Source organism: Thunnus thynnus, chromosome 10, assembly GCF_963924715.1.
Source record: "Thunnus thynnus chromosome 10, fThuThy2.1, whole genome shotgun sequence".
Taxonomy (NCBI): Eukaryota; Metazoa; Chordata; class Actinopteri; order Scombriformes; family Scombridae; genus Thunnus; species Thunnus thynnus.
The window spans coordinates 948,193-968,265 of NC_089526.1; the positions used below are offsets into that span (position 1 = coordinate 948,193).

A 20,073-nucleotide genomic window follows, 5' to 3' on the forward strand; every position below is an offset into this window, starting at 1 on the left:
TTTGTAGGTCAAAGTCTCGTGACTCATTTAAAGTTCAAATGAAGTTTGTATCTAAAACTATGTGGAAACAGTAAATGTTCAAAAAGGTGTGGGTTCACTCACACTCTCCATTCAAATATATGAGTATTTTTCTGTGTCCAGCTGCAGTTACTTATTGTCTCTACACACCTGACAGTACACATGTCAACCAAACTTTCAAAATAAAAGCACACCATATTTGTAATAAATATCCCTCATTTTTAAAAAGCAAAATGATCTGATCCTGACGGGCCAGAGTGCGAGGTCCCGACCAACACTGCTTGCCGCTTTTATATTAAATTTGTCTTGGATAATTTGATCAGTCTGTCCTGATTTTCACATTGAGTTTGTTTCAATAGTTCATCTAAATCATCATTAATGAATTTACAAAATAAGCAGCCCAGAGTTAAATGTCAGGAAACCAGCCCATGACGTCACTCCAAATATAGAAATCTGCTGGTAACCATGGATACCTGCGGATTTGGTGTCTCGAACAAAGCCGATGCCACGGCAACAAGGATCCTCATCACAGCGCCGCTCACACTCCCTGAACCTGAACACACACCAAACACATATTTAACATTTGTTATGTTTCTGTTTGTTAAACTGGCAGAAATCTGAATAAAAACTTTGACATTTCACCATAAGTTGAAGGTATGTGTTTCTGTGTATGTGTGTGTTTCTGTGTATGTGTGTGTGTGTGTGTGTGTGTGTATGTGTATGTGTCTGTATGTGTGTGTGTATGTGTGTGTGTGTGTGTGTGTGTGTGTATGTGTCTGTATGTGTGTGTGTATGTGTGTGTGTGTGTGTATGTGTATGTGTCTGTATGTGTGTATGTGTGTGTGTGTGTGTGTGTGTGTGTATGTGTCTGTATGTGTGTGTGTGTGTGTGTGTGTGTTACCCCTCAGACAGCGGTGTGTTTTCTGTCAGACTGACTCGGCTGCGGACGGAGTAAGAAACCATCTTCTGGAAGGAAACTCTCTCGTAGAAACTCTTCACTGGTCCGGACAAATCCACTGAACAAACACGAACACACACACACACACACACACACACACACACACACACACACACACACAGTGTTAAATCACCTTTAATAAACCTACAGATCTTTACAAACGTCCTCCTGTTCCTCCACCAGTAGCAGTGTTGTTTTCACCCTTCTTGCTGTAGGTGTTGTCGGGCGTCCTGTCCAGCAGGGGGCGGCAGGGGCGTCTCAGCGGTTTGTCGTACGCTCCGCACACTCTGCTGTCCGGATACAACGAGCAGCTGAAGAAACCTGCCGAGTCAGCGTCTCTGAGGTCAGCGACAGAGCACTGCTGCTCCCCGTCACAGCCTGAAACACAACATTCATCACCTGTCAGCTGATCAAACTTTAACTCTGTTTTATTCTCTGTAAGAGAAAATAAATTCAGCGTGTGACGTACGTGTGAGACACCAGAGCAATGCCTGCTGGGAGTCGTAGTTCTGCTTGTTGAGCCAGAAGGAGAGAGCAGGGAGTTTCCTCTGAGGATCCACGAGGACGTCGTCCTCTGACAGAGACTCAAACTTCAACTGTACTGATGCTGCACGCACACACACACATGCACACACACACATGCGCACACACACACGCACACGCACACACACACACACACACACACACACACACACACACACACACTAGTACTCAATAAACTCTGCGTAATCAAGAATATTTATTCATAAATTAACTGAACTATGTATTTACATGCTGTGCTAGATACTGTACTGATGTTTACATCAGAGCAGAGACCAGAAAGAACAAACATTCAGCATCAGCTGATCGATGATACGAACCGTCCAGAGGAGGACTGAGCTCTGCTGCTGCACAGGAACCAGAACCAGAACCAGAACCACCAGCTGCTGACTCAGCGTCTGACACACAAACAACAACAACAACAACAGTGAAAAACATCAACAAGCAGCACTGAGGGACAAACTTCTCTGTGAATCATATAATCACATTTAACCCTTTGACCTCTGGTCAGAGTCACTGTGAGAACTCTACATACTCTTGAAGACTTTTTATTGAGAGAAACTAAACATGTAAGTGTAAATTTTGTATTTTTTTCTTCTTTTTTAATATCCATAAGTTTTTAATCTCCATATATGAATATATAGAGGAGGTCGTCGGGGTTGCAGGGATGTAAGGACCCTGTTGAGGTTAGGGTTCATGTTAGGGTCAGAGGTCAGGTACCGGTGTTTAGGTAGACGGCCTGGAAGCTGACGATGGAGGCCTGGTAGTCCTTCTTGTTCTTGCTGTCGGCCGGCAGAGAAGAATCAGCTGCACAGACACACAAACACACGTTGGAAAGATTCCTGATGGCGTTCGTCTCTTCCAGTCAGCTGACATTTTATTTTCTTACTGATGGTGAACTTTTGTCCTCCGAAGTCGAACACGAAGCTCCTCCGCTGTTCGTTGTAGATAAGCCCCGCCCCGCAGATACGATTGGCCGTTCCCTGTCCAATCACGTCCCAGTCCTCGTCCCCGCACATCAGGACTGACGGAGCTCTCAGCCAACCACAGAGCAGAGAACCTGAGGGGGGGGGGGGGGGGGTGAGACCAGCTGTTTCATTCATTCATTCATTTCACACAAATGCGTTCATTCACTGACATCAGTTACTAATTTACTAATTCACACATTTACGTCATTTATTCACCACAGTAACGTATTCATTCACATAATTCGTTCATTATTATGTAGTCACTCATTCATTCACCCACTAATTCACTATTTTATTCACTCAGTTCATTTGTTCATTCACGTATTCAATCAATTCCTTCTGGTCACTCAGCCGTTCATGAACTCACTCACTTATTCATACAGTTATTCATTTAATCATTTCATTCATTCATCCATTCACTCATTCATTCACACATTTATATATTTATTCATTCTTTCATCCCAGCTATTCATTAAATTCCTTCATAAACTCATTAATTCATTCATTGTTTAATTCATTCACTCATTCAATTTCTTCATGCGTTCACTCATTCAGTAGTTCACTTATTTATTCACCCAGTTTATCTACTCACTCTCTCATTCATAAATGTACACTTTCATTCATTCATTCATCCATCCATTCATTCATCCATTCATTCCCTCAGGTCACATGTGCTCCCGTCTCCATGGTAACGTACCTCCGTTCAGGATGTTCTGGTTGAGGATGAATCCGTGGCAGCAGGTGTCGCGGCTGCAGCCGTCCTGACAGAAACGATGAGCGTCGGCGAGAGACGTCTGTCTGGAGGAGAACACCTGAGTCCTGAACACACCTGAGATCGCCTTCATCATCCTCATCCTCACAAAGATCTGCTGCTGCTGCTGCTGCGAGGGAGACTCCGCCCCTGAAACACACACACACACACACACACACACTCAGGTAAACACACCTGTTTGTTATTATGTCAGTGTCAGTCATCTGTTGCTATGGATACAGCACCTTTCTTCCTGATAACCAGCAGATCTGAAGCTCCGCCCCTCACTCTCAGAGAGCAGCTCAGCCAATCAAACAGCTCGGCCTGAGAATTACCCAGAAACCCGCTGGTCTGGAGTCACACAGACAGAAAATAAAACTTTAATCAGCGTTAATGTTTACGTTAAAAATATATAAATAAAAGATTTGATTTATGCACAAAGATATTTTACCTCCAGATACTGAGCTGCATCAACTTAAAGTAAACAAACAGTTTGTAGGTGAAAGAATGAGGATGACGAGGATGAAGAGTGTGTATGTGTGTGTACCTGCTGCGAGGTGTTGCAGTGTGTGTGTGTGTGTGTGTGTGTGTTCAGTGTGTGTGTGTGTGTGTGTGTGTGTGTGTGTGTGTGTGTGTGTACCTGCTGCGAGGTGTTGCAGTGTGTGTGTGTGTGTTCAGTGTGTGTGTGTGTGTGTGTGTGTGTGTGTGTGTGTGTGTGTACCTGCTGGGAGGTGTTGCAGTGTGTGTGTGTGTGTGTGTGTGTGTGTGTGTGTACCTGCTGCGAGGTGTTGCAGTGTGTGTTCAGTGTGTGTGTGCTGTACAGTTCACACTGAGTCTGTCTGTTGAACAGCGCCACATGGTGGCAGGACGGCTGTACTGCACAAGCTGAGGGAACAAACACACAGTAAACACACAAATACACACCACAAACATACTCTGTGTGTGTGTGTGTGTGTGTGTGTGTGTCACCTTGGACACAGGCTCTGAGGTCAGAGGTCATCGTCTGCAGGACTTCAGCGTCTTCAGCTCCGACCAGCAGCTCTGATCCAGGAACAACCTGAAACCTGCTGAGAACTAGAACACACACACACGCACACACACACACACACACACACAAACACATTACAAAAAAACAAAAACAGCTGATCTCTGAGCTGCTCTCTGATTGGCTGCTGAGTTTTCACCTGAGCACTCTTCATCAGTCAGAGGCGTGTCGCTGTTGGTCCACTCGAGCTCCGCCCCCTCACTGTTGACACACCTCCACCTGCCGGACAGGAAGTCAGGCTGCGCTGACAGGAAGTTGCCTCGGTCTGAACACCGTAAGCCCCGCCTCTGACACTCTGTCACACCTGTCAGTCACAAACAGGCACAACAACATTTAGTCAAGTCGTCATGATGATGAAATTTAATTGATGGGTTGAATCTGTTCCTTCTATTTCTAAGTAGAATATTGTATTTTGTTTAATACTGTTTAAGATGACGTGTAATTAGTATCCATGGTGATCAATAAGTCACATGACTAACTTAGAAATTAAAAAAGGTCTCACATTGATTGACAGACGATGCTCCAGCAGCTGAGGAGCCTCTGGGACACCTGTTGCAGAAGTCCCGCCCCTCTTCGTCCTGATAGGTTCCCTGAGGACACAGAAGACACGCCCCCTCGCTGGAAAAACTCCCAGCGGGACAAACGACTGCGAAAAAACAGAGACGGAGACACGAAATCACCGTCTGACCGCTTCATTCACAGACTGACACTGATGTGAGAGTCAGGTGACACAGAACAGCGACTCACCGCAGCCTTCGCCGTCACCGTCCAGGTGATAACCACGGGAACAGCCGAAGCTCGGAGTCGTCACGGAGACCAGTTTGGGCTCTGATGTCATCTTACCCAGAAGCCCCCGAACTCCCTCCAGAAGACGAGACTCATTCAGGAACAGACCTGATATTAAAAAACACACCAACATGAGAGTCCTGAACCCAGTTTGGGGACTTTTGACGATTTTTTAATGGAGTCTGGTGGGACGTTTTCTTCCCTCAGTGTCAGTTTGTATCTACTCACCGATGTCGTGGAGGTCGGGGAGGTCAGAGGTCGGGAGGTCAGACAGGACGGCGGTCCACCTGACTGTTAACGTCAGCGCGTCGTCGCCGTCACACCGCAGACGCACCGTCGAGTCATCGCACACCGACACGGAGCGGCCGGACGCGGGAAGCTGAACACACACGTTTCACTTTTACATTCACCAGTCAGACTTTTAATCCAGTTTTGTCCCAAATTACAGCTCAAATTCAAAGAACAAGTTTAAATTTCACGTCTGCCAACGAGTTCATGTTCTCGGTCTCATCTGTTCCTCTTGTTTGTGAGCAAAAACTGAATTTCAGTCAACTTCGGGGGAAATTTAGTCAAATTAAGGTAATTTAATTACATTTAAAAACAAAACCAAATTGCTTTACAAGGACATGACTATTACATTCAAATAAAAACAAACATAATTATTTGTACATTAATAAAAGTTTAAAATAAAACATTTGGATAAAATCATAAAAACACATATGAATATTTACTACTAGAATGAAAACAGTCTGGTAGACGTAACTTTGATTGTTTGCTCTGCTGTGTATTTTGATCCAGATTCAAATGATTCAAATGATGATCAGATTAGAAATATATAAATATTTTCTATTATTACAATAACAAAGATGACTGTGCAGCCACAGCAGCGTTATGTTATTTTAGTTTGTACTTGTTTGTTTATTTATATTAAATCATGTGTCAAACACTCTTCAGTCGTATGACTCATTTGTAATCAAACATTATAAAAAATAAATAGTAATAATGATAATAATAGCATAAACACTGTTATATTTTTCATGTGCTGCATTATGGAAGCTCATTTCCACCAAGAAACAAATATAAACACAAGAGAAGTTCGGCTTGATTAAAATAAAACGCTCTAATATGACATCATTTGGTATCTTAAAATTTTGACTCATAATGAGAATTTTTCTTGCCATATATTTACATCCATTAGATCCATTTTTTTTCTTTTCTTGGCATAAATGGGCTTCCATACAATATATAATACGGTGTATGTACTAAATAAAGAGTATGAGTCAGTATCAGGTGTGCTGTAGTGTGCAGTGTTCACCTGTGCAGAGCAGAGCCCCCTGCTGGTCATCATGTTGAACAACAGAGACTGTAAACTGTTGATCTGAGAGCAGGAAGACGACAACATCCAGAGCTGAGAGGACGACACCGACTGTAGAGGCCGAGACACTGAACACACACACACACACACAAGAATTTAAATGATCATAAACCGCAGTTGTGCTGAAAACTGCATTTATGTTTTGTGGTTTTTGTTTTATGTTCATGGTTTAAACCTGTGTTTTTGTTTCTTAGTTGTCCTGGTGAATACGTGCAAAGTGTGTCATGTGTAGAAACACATTTATGATATTGACTCTAATGTTTTTTTCTGCCCTCTAGTGGCGAAAAATTGATCAATGTAGATTTAAAAGTTACAGACTGAAGAGGACGATAATGTTTTTTTGTCTTTCTTATGTTTTATTCCTTTAACTAAAAATTAAATACACTGAACATTTCAATCTCTGCTCCAAACTGAATGATGATGTTAATGAAACACTGACAGGTTAATTTTCATAGAAATAAACTGAAACCTGATTCTGCCTGAAAGGAAGGAAATGAATCTAAAAACAAGTTAACGTGACTTAAAGTTGGGGGGATGAAACCTTTAAAAACAGGGGATTGGTGATTTCAAGGTCAGAGGTCAGAGGTCAGAGGTCTTACTCTGGCAGGATCCAGGCAGCGGTTTGTTGTCTCCTTCCCACCGCCGACTGTCAGTCTCACACAGGAAGCTGCTGACAGGAAGTGAGTTCTGGTAACCACGGTGACAGACGAGATCACAGCTCTGTCGGCTATTGGCTGCTGGGTGGCAGACCAGTGCACCATGGGTAATGGCGGGGTCGGGACAGAGAGGACCTGGAGACAGGAAGTGAGCAAAGTGAAGATTCAAATTTAGTGAAACTACAACAAACAACAAACAAACAAACTTACGGTCACATGACGGCGTGCGTCCTGTCTGCCGGAGCGTCCTGGTCCCGCCTACTTCCTTTCCGTCTTCAGAGACACACCAACAGGAAGTGACATCACACTGGAGAGGGATGAAGGAGCCGTTGGGGCGACACTGGAGACCCTGCAGCTCGCACCAGCTGGGACCTGAACGCACCATGAACAGTTTACCAGTTACTGCAGTACTTTTACTACAGTACTGTACTTCAGAACAATTCTGAGGTATTTGTACTTTATTTTAGTATTTCTGTTTCTGTTTTATACTTCTACTGCAACACATTCATTTAATAACTATAGTTACTTTTCAGATTTTACATTAAAAACACACAAGTTCATAAAATACAATGTGTTAAAGATGAAACTAGTGTTTAAAATCTTTTTGCTGAAAATACTGATGTCCTCTAAAGTGATGAAAACATGACTGTGTCTGTGTGTGTGTGTGTGTGTGTGTGTGTGTGTGTGTGTGTGTGTGTGAGTGTGTGTGTGTACATGTCAGCTGTCCGGTAGGGCTCGGTGTTGCCGTCTGTATCATCTCTCCGGTCAGAGGGTTCACACACCAGCCTGCAGCGCCTTCTGTCTGCAGCAGCGAGAAACAACCGTCCTGAAACACACACACACACACACACACACACACACACACACACACACAGACACACACACGCACACACACACACACACACACACACACACACACACAACTTAATTCTAACATGAGTATTAAAACCAAACATTGTGAGGACCGGTCCTCACTACGATGGTCCCCAAAAAGATAGCAATACAAGTACACACGCATATGAATCACAGACTGATTCTGTGTTACAGAGGATGACATCATGTTCAAATTAATTAAAATGTCAGATGGGTGTGTGTGCATTTGTGTGTGTGTGTGTGTGTGTGTGTGTGTGTGTGTGTATGTGTGTGAGTGTGCATTTGTGTGTGTGTGTGTGAGTGTGTGTGCATTTGTGTGCATTTGTGTGTGTGTGTGTGTGTGTGAGTGTGCATTTGTGTGTGTGTGTGTGTGTGTGTGTGTGTGTGCATTTGTGTTTGTGTGTGTGTGTGTGTGTGTGCGCGCGCATGTGTGTGTGTGTGTGTGTGTGCGTGTGTGAGTGTGCATGTGTGTTACCTTCTCACACTTTGGCCGGTAGGATGAAATGGTGGCGGCAGTGACATCAGAGCCTTTCATCCAACCAGAGAGCAGAGTGCGAGCCTGAGCTCTCTGACAGCGAGTCAGACCTGCAGGAGGACACACACACCTGTTACACCTGTGTGTGTGTCTGTGTATATGTCTGTGTGTGTGTGTGTGTGTGTGTGTTATCTTACATTTGGGCAGGCTAAGCGAGCGGCTGGTCAGAGAGTCAGGGATGTACTCGCCATCTTCATCAACACACCAACACTGACCTGCAAACACACACACAACACACTTATAGTGTTTTATGATATAATATCATTCTTTCTGATTTATGAGTGTGTGTGTGTGTGTGTGTGTGTGTGTGTGTGTGTGTGTGTGTGTGTGTGTAACCTGTGCTGTGGTAACACTGTGTGTGCAGCCAGAGTCCGTCAGCGTCACACTGTGGCGTGAACGGCTGGTAGGAGCGACGCCGCGGCGGCAGGAACATCTGAACAGCTGAGGACATGAAGCACGATGTTGTTATGACATCATCAGTGGTGGAAGAAGTATGGAGACGTTTTACTTAAGTAAAAGTATCAATAGCAAAGTATTAAAATACAAGTAAAAGTCTAAGTAGAAGTACAGAAGTTAGTACCAAAATGTACTTGAAGTATCAAAAGTAAAAGTACTTGTTATAACAGTGTTATAACTATTAAATTATTGTTATATTACTTTCTTAAACAAACCAATTAAAACTTTTTTCATTATTGTTTAATTGTTTTGTTTATAAATGATGACGATTTCACGTCTTGTTTTGTCCAATCAACAAATATTCAGTTTATCATCATGTATGACGGTAAAAAGCTTCAAATCTGAAAAGATGCAACCAAAAAAAATGAATAAAATGATTATTTGATTATCAAAATAGTTGCAGATTAATTATCAGTTGATTGATTAATGGTTGCAGCTCGACTTTCATGTGATGAAACTTAACTTTACTAAAACATAGTTTACTGAATATTGATTCTCTCTGCTGGTTGATTTTTACAGTGAAGAACTGAAGCTTCCTGTAACGAAGGAAATCAATATAAAACCTGATGGATTATTTGGAAAATGATCAGCGGGAATAATTGTTGTTGATTAACTGAAATAAAACCTTCAACATGTAGAAATTCATTCTGGGATCAAAGTATTTTGGATTAAATTCCAGATATTTTCTCCATGTGGAACATAAACCTTCGTCTTAATTTGCAGTTGTGACTCACTGGAGTAGGCAGCCAATCGCAGCGCAGCTTTGGAGCGGCTCAGCAGCCTGTCAGAGACCCGCAGCTCCTCCTCTGATTGGCTGATCTGCAGCTCCTCGGGGGTCAGATGCAGACCTTCAGCCAATAGGAATCCGTATCCCAGCAGGAGGTGGGAGGAGTTAGAGAGAGCGACGATGCTCTTCACTTCCTGTCTGAACGCTGTGACCTCAGCAAACACCTGAGAGCAGCGACCTGGAAGTCAACATCAAACTGTAGTTACTGCGCTTTTACTTCTTATGCTCCTGTCTGATCTGTTTTATACATTTTTATCATTCAGCATTTTAATTTCTTTTATCGCTCGTGTCCATTAGTCTGTTCCATTTGTTCTCTTTTTTTCTAAATCAGCTCATCAATCATCTGTATTGAACTGAACTAACCTGCATGAAATGACTGATTGATTCTTTATCATAAAAGAATTATTATTACAGTAAAATTTCACAAATATTAATCTGTAAATAAACTAAAAGAAAACTGCATTTGTTTTATACATTTAACACTGAGTCTTTCCTGCTGCTCTGTTGTTGTTGTTGTTGTTGTTGTTGTTGTTGTTGCTGTTGTTGTCGTTGTTGTGTGTTGCTGAGTGCCTTTTAAAAGCCAGAAGTCAGATCAAAAGTCAGATCTTCTAAAAGAGGTTTGTCCAGCTTTTAGCCAAAATTACAAATGTTTACAGGGTGAATTTGTGATGAATTAAAGCTGAAGTTTGAGGTTTTTATCTGACCTGCGGAGGACTGAAGCTTCTCCTCGTTTCTCTCTGGACCTGAAACACAACAGACAGACAGACGGATCCTCTGTGACTGAGATCAGAACCTGGAAGGTTCCACATCATCAGGATGTTATGAACAAATCTCAGAGCTGGAAAATGTAAAGAAAGAAGAGGCCGAATGATCCTTCACAGCTACTGTATATTCATCTTTAAAGAGCAGCTCTGTGGCTTCATCAGTGGTGGAAGAAAAACTCCGTTACTAAAGTAAAAGTACCAAAACAGCAATGTAAAAATACTTAAAGTAAAAGCCCTGCATTTTAAATCCTGCTTAAGTAAAAGTACAAAAGTAAAATTGGGCTGTGACTGACTGACCTTTAACAGTCAGCAGATGTTTGGATTAGTTTTCTTTGCTTTATTTGCATTCTTGTCAAATATTAGAGAGTTTTACCTCTCTGGGCCACAAACAGTTGTTATAACAGTTATGTGAGGAGACGCCAAAAAGTTTAAGTTTAATAATGTAGTGTAATTTACTTTCATCCACTGGGCTTCATCTTATTTGACGAGAGACGGAGCTTAAAAACGGGGCCTTGAAGCCAAAAACAATATAAAATCAACAGCATGACTGATTGAACTCTGCTGCAGACATTGACCTCAGGACAAAGCTGCTGCTGCTCAGCCTGTAAGAACAGATGAATCATCAGGATGTTTGTTCATATTGTGGCTGTAATGAACTCTGCCGCCTGTAGGGGGCGCTGGCAGGAGTTTGGACTGTTTCCTGCAGATCTGGCAGGTAGTTTCCTGGACCAGAACACACTCGGTTATTCACGTTAAAGCAGTTTTGTGTCGTCAGCTGTGACATCTGCTGAGCGTCAGCGATCACTTACATGTGACGGCGCCCCCTGCTGACCCCGCAGTGGTTGTTTTTCCGTCAGCGTCCACACAGAAGCAGCGTGATCCGACACACTGCAGCGGCAGGTAGTCCCCGTCCTCCGAGCATGCTGGGATGTGGATTTCAGCTCCGGCCGCCATGTTTTCTCTCACCTTCAGCGCCGCCGCTCGCTCTCTCTCACAGCGGGTCGGGCATCGAGGCCGACGACCGGCGGTCCGCGACCCCACGACCTCCTGACCCTGAGAATCAACACACCAGCACTCAGCTGCCCGACACTGAACCTGCTGGAAACCACCGCTGGACGTGCAGCTCGGGACAAAGATGGACGCCGCGTCCTCCTTGTCCTCACCGGAGCAGCGACGCAGCAGAGGAGTCAGAACCTAAAAACAAGAAGAATGAATGAAGTTAGTTTCAGCTGTGATGAGAAGCAGCTCTGCAGGTCATGTGGGAGTTACTGTAATAACCAGCGCACGTTGGCGATGCATCGATCGTCTCACATTCCCACTGACCTACAGGTGGCTGTAGTGAGCCGAGAAACACGGCGATGTGCCAGCAAAGGCAGAGAAGAAGAAGAGCGGAAACACAGTAAACACAGACATAAACAAAGCAGAGATTTAAAATACTTTAAAATATATATTTTGCAAATGTTTTGGACGATTAACACGATGTGTTCTGGTGAGTAACAGTGAATGTAAACGTCACTTTTGTTTGTTTACAAGGAAACTCCACTAGAGCTGCAGCACTTAGTCGATTAATCAATTAGTTGCCAACTATTAAATTAATTGGCAACTATTTTGATAATTGATTAATTGTTTTGAGTTATTTTTTAAGAATAAAATGTCCAAATTCTCTGATTCCAGCTTCTTAAATGTGAATATTTTCTGGTTTCTTTAGTCTCTATGACAGTAAACTGAACATCTTTGAGTTGTGGACAATAAAGGCATTTGAGGACGTCATCTTGGACTTTTAGAAACACTGATCCACATTTTTCTTCATTTTCTGACATTTTAAAGACCAAACAACTCATTGATTAATGGAGAAAATAATCGACAGATTAATCGCTGCAGCTCTAAACTGTCTGCGTGACCTCAGAGGTTTTGTCAGGTGTTGGAGGACTTGTGGTTTCTGACCTGCTGCAGTGAGGCGGAGTCCGAGCTGCTCGTCTCCATCAGTGCGTGTTGGAGGGCGGCCAGGAAGGCGGGGTCCTCCAGGGCTCTGCTGACAGACTGGACCAGGTCCCGGTTCTCCTGCAGGCTGGAGATGACATCCTGAGAAGAGAGCCGGTCCAGGCCGAGGGCTCCTCGCGCTCCCACCGCCCCGCTGAGGTTGAAGGCGGCGGCGTTCTTCAGGAACTTCCCTCCGAACAGGTTCTCCTGGAGGCGGCGGGGGGAGGAGCGAGCCAGCGCCTGCTGAGCTCCACCCACCGAGGGGAAGAGACCGTGGAGGACTTCGACCAGGTGAGACAGGAAGGAGGTCAGATCCGCCTCCACCGGCAGGAGCTCCTCGAGAGGCCGGAGGAGGGAGCGACAGAAGGCCGGAGATCTGCTTGACGAGGCCGGGAGAGGAGGATCAACGGGGCCTGAGAAGAGCCGGGACAGAGCCAGACGACGCTGAGAGGGACAGTCAGCAAGACCTGAACCTGGAGGAGGAGGAGAAGAAGGAGGAGAATCAGGAGAGGAGGTGGAGGAGGAAGAGGAGGGGTAGAGGTAAAGCAAATACATTGAATGAATGACATGAGAAGATGAGATGAAATGAGAAAAGAAAAGAAGAACAGGGAAGAGATCGGATGAGATGAAGTGAGATGGAAACGAGATGAGAAGACAAGAAGAAACGCAGAGATAAGATGAGTTAGAGATAAAGTAGACGGGATGAAAAGAGACAAGACATTAAGAGAGGAGAAGAAGAAATGAGACTTAAAAGGAGACGACAGAAGATGGAAGAAGAGATGAGAGATATGAAGAGTGAAGATGAGAAGAAATGAAATGAGAAGAGAGAGAATGAAAATTGAAAAGATGTTGAAACATGACAAGAGATGAAATATAAAATCATGAGACGATGTTAAAGGAGATGAGAAGATGAAATGATGTGAGAACAGATGACAGGAAATGAGAGGATGATGATAAGAACAAGAGTACAGAAAAGAAGAGATGAGAAATAAAGATATTAGAAATTAAAAGAGATGAGATGAGATGAGATGAGATGGATAAAGACAAGAACAGAAGAGCAGAGAAACAGATTAGAACAGATTATATTCATGGAAATGAGAAGATGAGATGAGAAAAAAAAATTAGAGGTGAGAAGAGATGATGTAAGAATAGATGACAAGACATGAAAGGTGATGAGAAGATGAAATGATGTGAGAATAGATGACAGGAAATGAGAATAACGAATGAAAAGATGAGAAGCAATGAGATAAAACGATGAGATGAGATAAAATTCAGTGAGAAGAAACAAGACGAGATGAGATTAAAAAATGTATGAGATGAGATGAGATGAGCAAAAATAAAGGAGAGATGACATGATTACAGGAGATGAAAAGAAGAATAGAAGAGTTTAGATGAAGAGTGAGGAGATAGAAGAGGATATGGGAGGAAATGAGAGGAGATAAAGGAGACTAAATGAGATGAGAATAAGCTCCAGGACACTCACTGCAGACCAGGGAGTCTCCGAGCTGTCGAGTCCCAGGAAGCTCCCTCCCTGTGGGGTCGACACACCAGCACTGCCCCCCCTGCTGACACTGTCTGGGGCTGAAGGATCCGCCGGTCTCACAGGACGGGATGAAAACGCTGGACGCCTCCATCGCTGCCCGCCGCTCCTCCTCACAGGGAGACGGACCTGAGAGACAGACACAGCTCACATCTCTTCAAACCAGTTTAAACCAGTATACATGAGTGCAGAGAGATACATCTTACAAACCTCATTGATGCTGCTTACTGGTCTGAATAAATTTTACTTTTGAGGATTAACAAATTTAATCTTGTGTAAAGCAGATCCAGATTATTGCATGTAGTTCATGAAGTCAGGACTAATTTAAACTGGTTTAAACTGGTTTAATGTGATGTTAATTAATCCAGATACTAACATCTGTAGCAGCACCTAAAACTGTGTAATTCAGTGCGACAAAACAAACCCAACTCAGTAAAAACGATGATTATCTGCTGATCAAGACTTGATGACCTCAGTTGAGATAGTTTTGTCAAAGGTCAAGAATGGACCTTCGCGCTTAATGAAGCAGACAAACCAGTTCAAACCAGTTCAAACCACTGTTAACTCATCCAGACGTTACTTCTAAAGCTCCCTAAAATGGTCAGTTTAACACTGCGAGGCAGTTTGAACCAGGTTACGTCTGCTCAAACTACTTTAAACCAGTATAAATGAGATCAGAGTTACTGGATCTTTACTATCTCATTATTGTCTTTACTGGTCTGAACCAGTTTAACTTTACTGATTAACTAATTTAAACAAGTATATATGATATAAACATTAAGTTTAAATCGTCATGACCAGTTTAAACCAGTATAAACTTTAAAAAGTGAGTTTACATCTGAAACGTCCGGTGAGGGCGAGGCGGACTCCCAGCATCCTCCTCTGCAGGACTCTGTAGATGTTGGTCTGAGAGAAGGAGCGACCGGACTGAAGACCTGAGAATGCCGAGTCGTACACTTCAGACAGGAGCAGCTCCACACCTGGACAGGAAGTACACCCCTTCATCATCATCATCATCATCGTCATCATATTATATCTGACAGGGTTACAAACAAGCATGTGATTGATTAATTGTTTGGTCTATAATATGTCAGAAAATAGTGAAAATGTGTGTGTACCTGTGTCCTCCAGCTCTCGGCCTCTGCTGTCTGAACAGAAGCAGTACGAAGAAACCAGCGGGAAAAACTTCCTGAAACTGCCGAACGTCTCGAAGGCTTCTGGGAACCTGAAACAACACAAAAATATAAACAAAATATCCACAGTTATACACAAACATACACACAAAAATACATAAAATTAAAGCTGCAAGCAGCATTGAATGGGCCCTCGCGCCTCCGCGCTTGTCGAACAGCGCCGCAGTCGAAGGGCTTCTGTGACGGGCATGTAGACGTCTTCAGACCCGGCTGTTTTCAGACAGTGCAAGAAGGAGATAAACATCACTTCCTTTGTCCACTGTTTTACCTGCTGCTGGGGCTGCTTCGCTGAAATTTCATAGGGGGCGCTATTCAGCCAGTTTGCATCACTGACTGAATATTGTCATGTAGACGTGTTCAGGCTGGGACTCTTATCAAACATGTAAAGTTTGGGGCAGACTGGAGCATTTACACTAAAGTTATAGCAACTTCCTCTGTCATGGCGAAACATCAAAACTCAACGCCACGCCACAGCCACACGCTTCAACGATAGCTAAATTATAGCATATTAGGCACATTACCGCCACCCTCCACTTCGGATTGTAGACCAAATATTAAATCCTACACATCAATCCTGTCTGTCTAATAAACTCAAAAAACCCCCAAAACTGCTGCTCCCACTTGGCAGGTTCATTAAAGTTTTAATGCTGAGCTCCTGAACTCCAGTCTTCCTGACTTCTTCCCTCACATATTGTCTTTTTTGATCATACTTAGTACAAGCTATGCTTGCATGTGTAATAGTTCCCTCAGCCAAGTGGGAAAAAATATGTGCATATATCAGCAATCACAAAAAATGATAGTCAAAAAGTAATCGTGTTAAATAACCGTGATGTCAATATCGAGCAAAAATAATTGTGATTATGCTTTTTGCCATAATCAAACACCCCTAAAGAGAACAGAAATTTTGATTTACATACACACACACAAAGCATTTAAATATGTATGTGATAAATTGTTGTCTTTAATAAACAGTTACTTGAACATTTGACGTGTGCTCCTAAATTTCTATGTGCTCCTAGTTTTTTACATTTAGGAACACATGTACTCCTCGACAAAAAAGTCAGCATTGAACACTGCTGTCAGGTGTGTAGAGACAATAAGTAACTGCAGCTGGACACAGAAAAATACTCATATATTTGAATGGAGAGTGTGAGTGAACCGCTAGGTGCTCGGGCCCTAATAAAGGAAAAACTGCAGTACAGAGCTACAAATTTTAGTTTTGATTTTATTTTTCTGCAGCACTTTATCACTAAACTGTCACCCTCACTCCATTTTTTCCCTTCCCCTCATAGGTCATCCCCACTACTGAATTATACATGTAAGACCTATAATTATTGTAAAATAAATGATAATAACACCAAACTTCATACAAAGTTTGTATATAATGTACTGTATGTATATAGACCTTTCTGCTGCATCCTACAAAAATAAGCTCCATTCAACCCCCCCCCCCCCCCCCCCCCCCCCCCCCACTTTCTTCCCTCCTTCTCCCTCTCAGCTGGAGAGGAGGATTTCAGAGTACTCCTCTTGTGAAATCTCCTCATAAATCCCATGACTTTGGCCAAATCTTACATTAAATATCATATTTTAGTAGGAATTTTCATCGCAAATCCATTGATCCAGGTTTGAAAGTGGTCAGACTTATAGTTCAGACGTCAGATGCCTCAGTTTGACACAAAGTTCATGCCCATAGATTGCCTCCCCATTGGTTTACATTGTAAGGTGTGATGTCGCACTCCAACTTTCAGGGCTTACAAAATCTAAACCGTTCAAGTTATTACAAAGTCTTTAATTACTTTTGTTCAGCACAGTGTTATAAGACATGTATCAAAGCTTGAAGCCGATACCATTAACGCCCTAAGAGGAGATAGCGTTTCTTGGGGTCCAAAATTGATGCAAAGTCGTACTCCGATGCGCATATTGTGGACTTCCTGTTGGATTTAGGTCAGGGGTGTCAGCATGTGATTTGTAGGTCTTGATGAGACAAATAGTTGAGTTTTGGTTTGATCTCTTTACGACATTCCTACGGGCCGTGGCAGCCATATTAGATACATAGGTGGCGCTCTCGAGCACATTTTGGCAGTTTGGGAGTTTTTGAGCATGTTTGGGGGGTCAAATTTAGGGTTCAAGTGGCGTAATAATAAAGAAGAAAGAAACAAACAAACACACGAAATACAATAGGATCTTCACCCCTTTGGGGCTCAGGCCCTAAATATACACCTGTTGAAAGTGTGCAGATGGACAGACAGACGGACAGACAGACAGACAGACAGACAGGTGAGTTACCTGTTGAAGGTGTGCAGCAGGTCCAGCTCTGTTCTGTCCGTCATGTTGATGAATTTACACTGAACAGGGAGGAAACTTCCGTCTGCTGAACACTGAGGAGGAGACGGAGACATGGAGCCGTGGAGGAGCCGCCTCGCTCTCACCTCACAGCTGCCAGCACCTGCAGGTCAAAGGTCAACAGGTGAGTCGGTCTGATGATGTCAGCAGGTCACACCAAACACATTCAAACAACACAGTGCTGGAGACCAAAAGCTCTGCATTTGTACTGAACTAAAAACAGACCGAGGTGTCTGTTTACTGGAGAGGTTTCCCTCTTTTAGAAGCATCATTCTTCATAGCATCAGCAGTATATTAGTGGTAGTAGTAGCAGTAGTAGCAGTAGTAGTAGTAGTAGTAGTAGTAGTAGTAGTAGTGTTAGTAACAGTTGTGTCAGTATGAGTATCAGTATGTACAGCGCTGAGGTCGGCCGGTCTGTCTGGTCCCGTAGAGCTCCATGCCGTCCTGATCTACACACCAACACTGATCCCTGCTGGAGTCACACTGAACTGACTCAAACTGTCCTGAAGGAGAACACTGCAGGACGGACTGCAGCTGGCAGGGAGACGGACCTGCAGACAGACAGACAGACAGAGAGACAGACAGACAGGCAGACAGACAGACAGACAGACAGACAGGCAGACAGGCAGACACACAGACAGACAGACAGAAAGACAGACAGACAGACAGGCAGGCAGACACACAGACAGACAGACAGACAGACAGACAGACAGACAGACAGGCAGACAGGTAGAGAGATTAATTACAGATAATATAACTAAAAGATATATAAATAGTAATTTCATTTATCTTAAAGTCCCCAAAAAACCTGGATTGTATTTCATCGCTGTCACTTTTATACTGACGAAGACAATAAGTGTGGAAACGTTGACGTATAAGTTTTAAAAAGACTGAGAGTGTTATGTCTACCTGCAGCTCAGCACGTCAGTACAACAGGTGTGTCAAAGGACGAGTTCACAGTTTTTCAAGTGTCTTAAACCAAATGACACTGAGCCCAAATGAACATTAAAGCTGTTTATCTTGCTGTAATCATTCCTCCTGTTCATACTGACCATTAGAAGATCCCTTCATAATGACCTTACAATGGAAGTGATGGAGGACAAAATCCACAGTCTGAAGCTAATATGAAGCTTCAGCGTCCAAATGAGTCAAATCAAGTAGATATCTTTCAACGTTACAGTCTTTTTAGTGCCAAAGTTCCTCTTTTTGTTACTATACTTCCACCTGCAGCTCAACAGGGAAACACTGTCCGAGGAAACACAAAGAGGGAATTTGATGCTAAAAAGACTGTAAATGTGTCAGATATCCACTTGATATGACTAACTCAGACTGCTGAAGCTGAATAGAAGCTTCACACAGACTTTAAATGACTGTGTGGACACACTGGAAATATGTGAACCTCCTTTAATCCTTTAGTTCTTTGTTGTTTTTTCTTTATTTCTGAATTTTCCTGCCAGTAAAATCTATGAAGAACATTTTCTGCACCACATGACAGCAGTATTGTGTCCCTGTAGTCTAAAAGTGTTTGAGCTGTTCGACTCACACAGAGTTTTGCAATTAAACTGTGATAAAACATGTAAACTATGACATTATCACCTCTGATCATTAAATGTGTTAAAGTGTGAAAGTTTCTCTCACAGTTTGGAGCAGAGCTGCTGGTTCGAGTCCCGACGACCTCCTGACCTTCAGCATCCACACACCAACACTCCTGACCCCGCCCACTGCACTGCACAGGTCTACACACACACACACACACACACACACACACACACACACAGATGCACACACACACACACACACACACACACACACACACACACACACACACACACACAGAAACACACACACACACACACACACACACATGTTATACTGCAATAATATATTTATGAATCCATGAACTCTACCTTGATGTTACAGACAGATAAATACCTGAACCTGCCATCTTCTGTACAGTGAGGGATGTCACCTTGTTGCTTGGCAACAGCCACGCCCCTCAGCGACTCACATCGGCTCAGGCTCTCCGACTCCAGCTGGTACTCTGCACGACATCATCAGTAAACAATGTGGACCTCATGCAAGAACATTTTCTCCTCCTGAACCTCTCGGACTTCTCTCTCTGTGAGGTTTGTTGTTTCCAACAAACTCTCTTAACGTCACAAACTCTTATAAATCTCTGATGAACGTTCCTGAGATTTCATCATTAGCATCATTGACGCCCCTAAAATGTCCATATAAAGAGACTAGTTCTGCTCCGTTTGTGGTTTCATTCAAATGTTCTCAATAAGAGTGAAAAGCAGAATTAGATTTTTCTGCTGTCAGAAACCAGCAGACACATTTATCAGTGTCAGCTGTTGTATTAGAGGAGCTGAAACTATTAGAAAACATGAATCCATCAGCTGAGACAGAAATAAAGAGGGAATGATTTGACATGAAGTTAGATGGTAAAAACCATCTTTCTAAAGGAAAGGCATCATGTGACGTCACAGAGATGTTAGAGGAGAA

At 43.1% G+C, this 20,073-nt stretch overlaps 1 protein-coding gene across 1 annotated transcript in view; it reads right to left on the minus strand.

The window, feature by feature from the left end:
* Positions 1 to 20,073, minus strand: part of tg (thyroglobulin) — a 33,361-nt gene that overhangs the window by 12,120 nt on the left and 1,168 nt on the right. The window contains exons 2-34 of the mRNA XM_067600287.1: positions 19,501 to 19,609; positions 19,207 to 19,304; positions 17,964 to 18,119; positions 17,512 to 17,671; positions 15,151 to 15,257; positions 14,869 to 15,012; positions 13,976 to 14,161; positions 12,457 to 12,965; positions 11,322 to 11,706; positions 10,453 to 10,491; positions 9,696 to 9,926; positions 8,842 to 8,946; positions 8,643 to 8,720; positions 8,446 to 8,555; positions 7,812 to 7,923; positions 7,308 to 7,469; positions 7,041 to 7,232; positions 6,382 to 6,509; positions 5,295 to 5,445; positions 5,028 to 5,174; positions 4,783 to 4,926; positions 4,420 to 4,584; positions 4,205 to 4,309; positions 4,011 to 4,120; positions 3,481 to 3,586; positions 3,182 to 3,385; positions 2,406 to 2,576; positions 2,237 to 2,323; positions 1,837 to 1,914; positions 1,446 to 1,583; positions 1,178 to 1,354; positions 920 to 1,034; positions 492 to 571 (exon numbers count right to left, since the gene is read on the minus strand). Coding sequence (XP_067456388.1) covers positions 492 to 571; positions 920 to 1,034; positions 1,178 to 1,354; positions 1,446 to 1,583; positions 1,837 to 1,914; positions 2,237 to 2,323; positions 2,406 to 2,576; positions 3,182 to 3,385; positions 3,481 to 3,586; positions 4,011 to 4,120; positions 4,205 to 4,309; positions 4,420 to 4,584; positions 4,783 to 4,926; positions 5,028 to 5,174; positions 5,295 to 5,445; positions 6,382 to 6,509; positions 7,041 to 7,232; positions 7,308 to 7,469; positions 7,812 to 7,923; positions 8,446 to 8,555; positions 8,643 to 8,720; positions 8,842 to 8,946; positions 9,696 to 9,926; positions 10,453 to 10,491; positions 11,322 to 11,706; positions 12,457 to 12,965; positions 13,976 to 14,161; positions 14,869 to 15,012; positions 15,151 to 15,257; positions 17,512 to 17,671; positions 17,964 to 18,119; positions 19,207 to 19,304; positions 19,501 to 19,609 — 4,989 coding nt within the window. The remainder of the gene's footprint in view (positions 1 to 491; positions 572 to 919; positions 1,035 to 1,177; positions 1,355 to 1,445; positions 1,584 to 1,836; positions 1,915 to 2,236; positions 2,324 to 2,405; positions 2,577 to 3,181; positions 3,386 to 3,480; positions 3,587 to 4,010; positions 4,121 to 4,204; positions 4,310 to 4,419; positions 4,585 to 4,782; positions 4,927 to 5,027; positions 5,175 to 5,294; positions 5,446 to 6,381; positions 6,510 to 7,040; positions 7,233 to 7,307; positions 7,470 to 7,811; positions 7,924 to 8,445; positions 8,556 to 8,642; positions 8,721 to 8,841; positions 8,947 to 9,695; positions 9,927 to 10,452; positions 10,492 to 11,321; positions 11,707 to 12,456; positions 12,966 to 13,975; positions 14,162 to 14,868; positions 15,013 to 15,150; positions 15,258 to 17,511; positions 17,672 to 17,963; positions 18,120 to 19,206; positions 19,305 to 19,500; positions 19,610 to 20,073) is intronic.